The sequence below is a fragment of the Bombus impatiens genome, unplaced genomic scaffold (genome assembly GCF_000188095.3).
Source record: "Bombus impatiens unplaced genomic scaffold, BIMP_2.2 scf_0027, whole genome shotgun sequence".
NCBI classification, from domain to species: Eukaryota; Metazoa; Arthropoda; class Insecta; order Hymenoptera; family Apidae; genus Bombus; species Bombus impatiens.
In genome coordinates this window covers 2,019,615-2,030,152 of record NT_176446.1, presented here as the reverse complement: position 1 = coordinate 2,030,152, position 10,538 = coordinate 2,019,615, and the positions used below count along the sequence as shown (strand labels likewise).

The 10,538-nt window shown below is 38.4% G+C and overlaps 1 protein-coding gene across 1 annotated transcript in view; it reads right to left on the bottom strand.

Moving 5' to 3' along the window:
* Positions 1 to 282: 282 nt before the first annotated feature.
* The window catches only part of LOC100740079, a 50,582-nt gene continuing 40,326 nt past the window's right edge, over positions 283 to 10,538 (bottom strand). The window contains exons 2-4 of the mRNA XM_003484922.4: positions 8,870 to 9,069; positions 3,632 to 6,416; positions 283 to 3,593 (exon numbers count right to left, since the gene is read on the bottom strand). Coding sequence (XP_003484970.1) covers positions 4,863 to 6,416; positions 8,870 to 9,069 — 1,754 coding nt within the window. The 3' untranslated portion in view covers positions 283 to 3,593; positions 3,632 to 4,862. The remainder of the gene's footprint in view (positions 3,594 to 3,631; positions 6,417 to 8,869; positions 9,070 to 10,538) is intronic.

Genomic DNA, 10,538 nt, shown 5'->3' with positions numbered 1-10,538 from the left:
TCGCAGCTGCAAGTAAACCTATTAAAATGACAGGATTCAGATAATTTGTTTTCGCAATTATTGAAAATGTATATGTGCTCTTGAAAAAATAATTTTTAATTTTCATTGAAATAACAGGATGGAAATTAATGAAATAGCAGGATGTACTTATCCTTTGCACCATGATTTTTGGTGCATCATGAAATTGTAAGCAGCAATACATAAAAATCCTATGAAAATAAGTCTACGCGCGTAGGAAACACGTAAGAATCTAGCTGCGGCTAAATCGATCAATATATCCACTTAATATTTTAATTGTGACTTTATTATATTCCATCAAGAGTAATTCTCGATTTCTATCTTCCTTCCTCAGGCGTTTCTCGGAATTTTCCACTTTCCTATTGTAACAGAGGAGCGTGCTAGAGATACAATAATTTCACAGTGTCGATGGTTACACAAGCCTCCTCTCCTTTTCTAAAGTTCACCTCAAGAGACCTGCTAATCTTCGCTCGCGATCTTACGAAAACACGCGCTAATTAGCGGAGCGCGTGGCTGGTCGCGGACCCAGGTGGAAAGAAGGAAAATCGCGTGGGTGTTCGTAAAAGAAGAGCGTGTAAAAGAACACGAGAGCAGTTGATGGGGGAATAGAACGAAGTATAAAAGTATAAGCTATGGAGTGCACGAGAAGTGCCAAGGCCTTCTCCCCGTCCACTTTCTAACGACAATCACTTTTATGTAACGGCCATTATTCGTCCTTTTTTATTACAACAAACGTAACATACAAATCCGCCAGAGTTGTGTCTGTTCTTCTATTATAATATTTATTGTTATCATTATTTAGGACAACGAATACTTCAGCCACTATAGGATCGTATGTATTGCAGGGATGATCTCTTTTTTTTATGGGGGTTTCTGTTACGCAGCCCCGTATAGGGGATACATGTATACAGCCTTTTCGGATTTCTCCGACCAGGGACTAGAGGACTCTTTGGCGATCGACCGGTTTTACAGGCTGCCAGTGTGTTTCCGCGGAACAACGTCCGCTCCGAGTTTTTCCACTTTTTTCCGGCAACAACCCCTTCACTGCCCGGATGACTTCTCACGTTCGCCCTACCGTGTTCAATTGCTACATTTTTACAGACGAGCTCTGCACGTGTTTCCTCTCGACGTGCATGCGCGGCCATTATTCGCGAGCGAAAGAATAAGGAGATAAGACATCCGGGCACAGAGGGTTGCCAGGACACACCCTGAACACGGTCGTCGGCTTGCTGACGCGAAAACGATCGAGCCTTGCTGGAGGTTGTTTTGCTGCAGGTTAACTATTTCTTCGGTGCACATTGCGAGTGTATAAATAGAGAACATCTTTATTATTGATTAAATTTAATCTGTAATCATAGTTCGATAATTGAAAATAAAATAAAACTTTGAAAATCGTTTTAAGTACAAAAAATATCTCTTTAAATTCTGTATTATGGAAAAACATAGAAATGTAATTTATCATGTTAGCAATTACTGAACATAAATATCCTATTTATACATTCGTTATATGTTCTCGAACTCTTCATTCGTTTTTATTATACGTATTAGATTGTTCGGAAAGTTTGTAGCCTTTTTGATAATAAATATATTCTTTATTGTGTTGGTAGGATTAGGGAACAATTTTATTTATCTTCAATTTCTCTCAAACATTGAAATGTTTAATTCGAACAAATGTTGTCTCTGATTGGGAAAAGAAACCAATTAATTACAAATGTTCAGTTTCCCAACAAGACGATATCGAACTTTGGCTGGAATATTTAATATCATTTACCTTATCCACGGAATATGATATATTATTATAATTATTTATTGTTCATTTTATAAAATCTTTTCATTCTTGACACAGTTTAATCCTTCTAAGACTTGAAGCAAATTATTGTGGAAAAAGATGAATGATTTTTTTCTAAAAAGTGGAGGTACTTGATGGTGACAAGACTGGCCATACATTATTCAATTTGTATCTTACAAATTTTACTACAAACTATCCAATTTTTTCGTATTTTGTTATAATTATCTTATAATTGTTATTTACTTTATAATATTTTATTTTGCTCTTTGGAAAGTGTTTTTGGAAGTTGCGTTTTTTAATGAGCGATTCGACAAATTTACTAGGCGATTAACTAAAAATTTCGATTAGATTTGTAATACGAAAGTTCACCAAGGCTCGATCAATTCACTGTCGTTTAAATTAATCTTCCCGCTGTTAATCGTCATACACATATTTCTATTATACTTCCATCAGCTTACAGGTTTCTACACAAAGCACACTAATTTTTCGAATTATCGTACATTGTCACACAATCGTACATACGGCTTCCTATGTGATACGCGTATACGAAGATACGAAAAATAAATGGATTCGATCTTTGATTAGCGAAAGGCTACTTTACCTAGAAGAATTAATTTATTGTATAAAATTATCGTCGAAACGTTTCCAACATCAGTCGATCGATTCTCACAGAACCAACTCAATATAACTATATCTTAATAATAATATATATATATATTTTATACACATGTAATAAATAATCGCTTTGCAGATCGCATAAAAGGTAATTCCAATGTAACTTTTCTGCGATCTGAAATAACCGAGACACGAAACAAAAAAATTATATCGATCTCTGTAATCCTAAAATTAACAAGTATATACAGATTTAATTATTTATATTTTTGTATACATTTTCATATTTCTTCTCGACAAAAGCAACATAACACTTTTTCTTTTTTGGCACTTCGTTATATAGTTAGCGCTATTTCTCGATGATAATTCGATATCTCTTGGCTATCGATAATCGATAGGTTGCAGGCAAAGGAAATCGCCTCGAGAAAAAAAATCTCGTCATCGTTAAAAGTCGTTCTTCTTCTATTTTTTCCGTCTGGTTCCTAATGCGATTATTTTTTTGCGGAACAAAAGAAAAGAGTCATGAGATACACGGTTCAGGGGCCGTTCGCATGACCTAGTTGAACTCAAAGAGAAAAAGACGAATGAGAAAGAGAGAAGGAAAGCAAAGGAGAAACAGGAATGGAAATGTTCGTCCTGACTGGAAGAGCAAACGGAAGTCGATATTAGTTCACGCGCCACTCATTGAAACGGATGTTCGAGATCCGACCAATAGCTGGCTACGTTCTCCCGGCTTCCGATTTTTAACTAAATAAATTATTTACAACAGCCACCGCTGATCAAACGACGGACGAATTAAATGCGAATTTTATTCGTTCAGGTACGTGTGGAAGGAAATATCGGGTTGTTTGAAACGTTCGTAGCCTTTTCATGATTGAAAGATGCTCATTCGTTAGAAATTTTTATGAGATAATTGAATAAATAATAAATGATAAAACAAAGTCATAATTTTAATTAAACAAGATTAATTCCAGTTAATATATTCCATTACATTTGAATCATTTACTTTTATTCTAATCTCTATAAAACATTTTTTAATGGCAAAAACCAGAGTACTTTAGAATCTTTCAAACACCATTTGAAAGAACTGGTTGTTGAAAAATTCTGCGAGAAAATAATCTAATAAATAGTAGAATATTATCACAAAAAGAAACAATGCATAGATTATTCAGTTCTATACAGTGTCTATTCTATACAGTGTCAGTTCTATACATAGTTCTATACAAATGTCATTTTCCAATCATTCTTAAATTTCATTTTTACGAATTTTTCGAACAACCTGAATATAATTACTTTATGTACAAAATTAAAGGACCCCTAACTGTTTACGGTTTCAAAAACTTCGTTAATCTATTTATATAACTTAATAATTGCAACTTTCCGTAAGAACTCTTAAGAACTTATCTCTCATTCCATTCAACAAAATACGTAGAACTTTTCAGGATGGTTCAGTCTCTCATTTGTAACTCTCGTATCTCCGGATATTAACGATTCCACGAGTCTTGGTCGGTTAATCGAGAAATCGAAGACCGCCTTCGACTTGCATTCGGCAGGTGTTTCGTGCGCGAGAATCGCTTGGTGAATGGAAATTACCGGTTTCTCCTATTCCCTCTCTTTTTCTCTTCCTCCTCATCTTTCGATTCGATGTGCTCTTTATCCGTGACGTCGAATCACGTTCGTGGACTACGCTAGGCTCCGGGGAATCTCGTACAAAAAACAGAACGAAAATACAATAAATAAGAAAAATTGACAAAACCGTGCTCGCAAAAACCTTGTATTTCTTCCTGTACTTTGCCAGGCATCGTCGATGCTCGTGTCGCGTGGAAACGTCTGATCGGAACCTCGAATCGAGCACAGTTCAAATCCTGGAGAGCAAAAAAACCAGCTGCTCCAGGCAGCGACTTTCTCTCGACACGAGTGTGACGATCCATCGCAGTCAAGCGAGCGGATTCGCGTCTAAACTGATCGATATCGATCCTTTCTAACTTCACGATTCGGTCTATAATACCAGTAAATCTACGGAATCGGAAATCGAAGTATCAGATCTGGCGCTTTTCTCTGTGACTCTAATCACTCAAATCTAGGACAGAGTATGTTCCTCTGAAAGGCCTGCTTTCGAACAAGAATTTCTCAGCAGAGACACATCAGAGCCTCAGACACCGAAAACTCGAAAACACCATCCTCTAACACAATTGAGCTAATATTATTAGTGGAGCTTCGTAAGTTACATATCTAACAGCAATATGTTCGCTAAGAAAGAAAATTAGATTTTACGAATCCACAAGTCATCTCATCATTTCGCGTGATATTGCAAAGGAAGATTGTAAAGAAAAAGTGTATAAGCAAAACAATTTGCAATTTGTCAAGTCATTAATATTATCAGTTAGTAAGTTATTGTGCAGGAGGATCTAGGACTTGTAAAGATGAACCTCGAACACAACCATTACTTTAAATAATGTTTCTTTCTCGTGGAAGATCTTATGTGAGGCGTGTCGTTGCCTTTGGAACTCGCAGCATCCTTCCACGTAGTACTCCTAGTAGGTGTCACAGGGTCACTGAACCTCGTTTTGGCAAGAGGAGTTTTCTGATTCTGATCCTGTTCAACATCTCCCTCGAAGAATCGACACATTTCCCTGACGGGAACGGCCCTCGCTCCTCTGTTGAGATCGTGAAGCGACCGGGCACGTTGCTTCCCTCTGGGACTCGGTTTCGAAGACGTTCGACCGAGATCTTCGGTGCTTCTAGCCAGTCGACCACCTAGTCTAGACAGAGATTCGAACAGAGTCAGCTTCTCTCGTACTGGCACGTAATGGTCTACCCTTTGACACCGTTCCAAGAGCCTGGCCACGTCTTCCTCGCAAGGTGGCTCGGTCAGAACTGACAGAGAGGTCGACGACCTAGGCAGAGCCGTCGAATTGTAATTCTCCGCGAGTTTCGAATTCTGCGACAATTGTCGAGGCACTGGAATCCTCGAGGATAATTGGGCCAATCGTTCCTTACGTTCCTGAAGAGTCTCTACAGTTGTATTAGTAAATTGCTGTGTTTGAAGCAATTGGCTCTTCTCTCTGATGCTTCTCCTCTCTCTTGCACGACTTCTTCTCTCATTCATATCCATTCTAAGTATACCAGGACTCGCGTTACCATTTCTGGGACTATTATTGTTCCTCTTATCATCCTCATTCCGATGATCGTCTTCGAATCTGACTAAGGAAGACTCGTTAGGCTTCACAGGAGGCAATCTGATAATGATGTTCTTCTCGTTTTTTAGTCTAGAAGTTTCATAGCCACTATCGTTGTCCTTCTTTATGGATGTTAGACAATAGGTGTCATTGTCGTTGCCAGAGTAGAACCTACTTCTCGATTTCGAGCCATAAGTTTTTAAGATATCGTTGTTGTTTTCTTCAGCTCTGTCTTTTCGTCTCCTAGCATCTTCTTCTAGCACTCTTCTACTTCTAGCTTCGTTCTCTCGTCTTCTGGCTTCTTTATACCTTTGGATCCGTTGTTCTCTGGTATCTGGTTCAGGAATAGACACTGCTGAGTCCACGGAATCCACGCTGGAACGACACACGCCGCTCCAAGGAAGACTATCGTCACTTCCCTCGCTGCTTTCGCTGCAGCCCCAGGTCCTGGTCATCGGCTGGTCCTTTGTTATTATCGTTGGAATACTTCGAAAGTCGCCTAACAGATCTTCGTCGCTGGAGTTACTACTGGACCAACCACGTAACTCGCTTCTCGCTCTTCGTCTGGATTCTTCTAAGATTGTCGTGGTTGTTCTAGGCTCCTTCTCTGTGGGAGAGTCACTGGTCCAGCAGCGTAATTCGCTTCTGGAACGTCTTCTGGATTCTGTGGGACTGTCGGGTAATGGAACGGGTCCCCTTGGACAGATGGTCAGGATCTCCAGGAAGTTTAGACAGCGTTGGGCTCGAAATGGTGTTTGCCTGACCAATTCTGCTGCTATTGCTCTCACCCAGGACCAGTACACGGGTTCTGAATCCGCCTGTAAAACAGGAAAATAGTTTTGTCTTAACAAATATTGGATATATACTTCTTAGATATTTTCTTCAGTACTAAATACATAGATTTTCTGACTTATATATGGATCAATGTAACTTCTATCCAGGCGTCTCGAATGTAATTCGAATTCCAGTGGAAATCTGAAGCGAAATTATTTTTTATTTTTCCAATAGGATTCGAAGAATATGTTCAATATATCTTATGTAAATATTGTGTAATGTATGTATTAATTATTAGTCTGCGGGCGTTTGTGCAAATTCATATTTTTGTCCATATATTTGAAGAAATAGAACCTAAACAATGATTTGCTTTATACATCGTATGCTATAAAAATTATACTTTCAATACTTCATATAAGGAGTTCACTTTTGATGTTGTATTCATTGAATATTATAGACTATACCTTTGATGTTTTGTACATAGTATTATAAAATGTGAGAGGGATATTTATGCAGTTGAGTCGTTTTACTGGTGTTAACGAAAGGTGTTCAGTTGACGAATCTTTCCCTTTTCCTCGTTCATACTTCATGTTTCTCATTCTAATGTAGCGATCGAAATTCTAGCCACGTCCTATGTCATTCGTTTAATGGGTCTTAGAGAACCCTCGCTACTATATAATTATTCTTGAAATATTCAAGGAAACCGACGTTAGGAGTCTGTTAGCCGATTGTAAACTCAATTACAGGCTATTATTAAGATCTATGAATGGCGACTCAAGCTTTGTTGCTCCGAGCGAGACGCCGCTGGATGACCGCGCGAACGTCCTTTGAGTCAGTAAGGTAACGAGGCGAAGGAACTCGTTTGCCAGGAAAGGAGGATGGTGGGACTCCTTGACAATGCCGGGTCATGGGAGAGTGGCGCGCGGATCTCCCACGCGTCCGCTTATCGTCGTGATCGCTCCGGCGGATTTTGACCTTGCCTACTGACCTTATTACCTTCCGCACCCCGTACGGATACGAGTTACGTCACCTGCTCGCGTCCTTCGCGTCTCTTCCTTATCTTATCAATCGACCTTTATGAATTTTTCATTGGTTCCTTTCAAAACCTTTGATAAACTCAATTTTTTATGAATTTCTCAATTTCATTACATAGCTACACGATTAATGTTCAATTCTTAAGAAATAAGTGACATTTATACAATTGCACATTAATCATGTATCTGGATAATAAATTGGCAAATTTACAAGAAGAATTGATTAATTTAGTTTCTGAGAGGTTCATCTACAGTGACTCATGAAGGTATTTGTATACTTACAATGGAAGACTCATACGAATTATGATTATAATGTATTATAATTAAACTTTTTGGCATTTCATTAACAGTAGAAACAATCTGGAAATATGCATAAACGTGTCTCCTAACAGCGTTAATGAAATTTCAAAATGCTTCCTATAACACATGTATAATATATTCATAAAATATATTTTCAGCCATTTAAACTTCAATTTCAACCAAAGTCAAAGAAAATACACTGCTGGATACAGATAATTAGCACAGAAATTCAAATGAATCGAAACTTTTGATAAACTAAGAGTCGAGATAGATGGTAGGATTGTATAACTAGATAGAAATCGAGCTGCAGACGTTGGCAGAGCGTAATTAGAAATTGCGGCGTTTAGCAAAACAGGAGCTTTGACCAAGACGAGAAAGTGTTTGCGGGCGAGGAAACGGATCGTGCCACGGATAAAAGCCATTTACATGTAATTACATTGCGTGTTGCGGCGAATTATTCTATCTCGCCTGTCCACTTCTTCTTTCTTTCACGTCCAGGTTCCTGATACTGTTATGCCTCGAATTACATACCGACAAAAAGGTCGAAATCTTGAAACACAGATTCGAATCAGTTAACATCTAACGTCAAAAGAGAGTCAAGCCTCCGATTTTTAACGTTAAAGCTGTCAAACTAATCAAAATGACCGGTATCACATTCTTATTCTGATATTAATGTGTACTTTTATTGAGATAGGTATAACCATAAGATATAATTACGTGTATCTATCTCATTTTGTCATTTCTATTTTAATTATAATTAAATATGTATGACATATTTAGATACATTTTATAGTGTACGTACAGTGGTTTGAACTGATCGCTGACATGTTTGCTGATAAATATCTTTAACCTAGGACGTCCAGTGTTCGTAAAACATAAGTTTTTCCAAAAATAGAATTTTTGTATAAAGTTAACAATTTGTTTTTAAATAAAAGAATAATTTTAATGAGTAATATTCAGTAACTGTAAGTGAAGCAATTAGATACTGATTCAGGTTTTTTTGAGAGTGCCATGAAAGTGCCACATGGACATAAATTAACTTTCCCCTGACATGTCTTAAACCTTCCAATACCCTCCAAATGTTAAAGATCGTTAAGATTGATATCAAAAAATAATTTCTCTGCCTGTAAGTTCAGTAGTCAACAAAAAAACTGAGAAGTTACCCAAAAAGTGGCGAGAGTGTGGCCCTGCGAGTTGCTGAGTGTGAACCCAAGAGCCAGTGCGTGCGGTTGACATAGGCTGGGTGCTGCTTGTCGTAGGTTCAATGCCCTCAACGGGAGCCTGGGAGTACCCTCGACCCAAAGCCATCCCATTCTGATGGATACGATCCGCCTCTCACCTAGGTCCTCCACGTACAGTTCGCCTGGAACAAACGAGAGAGAAAAAAGAAAATTAGACTCTTAATACGGATCAATCAGTGCCACAGCCTAAAGTGATTCGAATTATACTGATTGTTCGTGCAGTACTTGCGGATGTATGCGGTGGCCTTTCGCTCCAATCATATCTAATTAAAAGTACCCTGTCGACCGTGCATAATTTATCTGAAAGTTGTCAATGCGTTCAGTTGACATTCCCTTTGACTCGTCGGTTGACTGCGACTTCAATTTAATAATATGTTTCGAGCTTTTTCTCCGCTCGAACGCGGGCGGATGAATCGCGTAAGCTTAGGTAATCAAAAGATTGACGTCATTCAATTGAACGGCGTAGGAGCGAGGATGGGTCTCGCAGGCACCCTAGGTGCTTTCTCTCTTTACGGTTCATCTCCCCTTTCCCCGGCCAATTACCGTCGGAAACAGTACCTAAACACACCCACGTTTCGTCGACCATAATGACTATTTCAGCCATAAGATAGAAATAGACGCCGGGATTCCTACTACACCCTTGTCGTCGACGTCTTCCAATTTTACGACGCGACGCCAGTAGGGAATCTTCTACATATACGTATGTACATACAGCTTTGTTTATAGGTATTGAGGTATTCGTTGGTTTTATACAGAAAATGATAATTGGTTCGGATTGTTAGAGAAACAATAAATCTAAATATACTTGAATTATTTTGCGATACTTTTTAAAGTAATTTTTTAACATTTCTTCTTTATTCGATTGATAGATTGATCGAATCAAACTCTTTCTATTGCTGCTAGTTATTATGATAGATTATAAGACATACTCGTGTTTCCTCTTACATGAATGTTATAGTAGGTGTAGGTTAATATATAATTTTTCATTATAAGACATATAGATATCCATATTCCTATCACTTTGAGGTAACGGTGATCAAAGTTTGATTGTGAATTTGAGTCACAAGTTATATTGATTTGATGTTTATTAAAGTAAACTTAAGCTTCTTGTGTGAATCCAAATCACAGAGGTAAAATAATGTATCTAAACACGACAGATGATTGGAAATAACTTTTAAACATATTTCCATTTGTAGAGAGTTTTCACAGCTACAAAATTGTTGTATAGAAATTTTCGAGTTGTCCCGGTTCCATTGTATTATCTCGCCTATTATATTGAACACTCGGCGCAGAGTAACACGAGAAGGTGCACAAAGTGGTTGGGAAACGAGTCATCGGCTAAGTACATCCATTAACCTTCCATGAGGAATTCCTTATCACGAGCGAAGGACGTTCATGAGTAAAATATCGGGAAGGACGCGATGGACAGGATTCCAGACATTTTTCAGCCCAATAAGGAAGTAAATTGGCGCAGAGAAACTACGTGGAAATCCTTTACCTGCATTCCTGACCGCTTGGTGTACGTCCACGCGGATGGATTCGACGACCAGCCTACGCTCGACGACCTACGACACACGCCCCCACCTGGTTT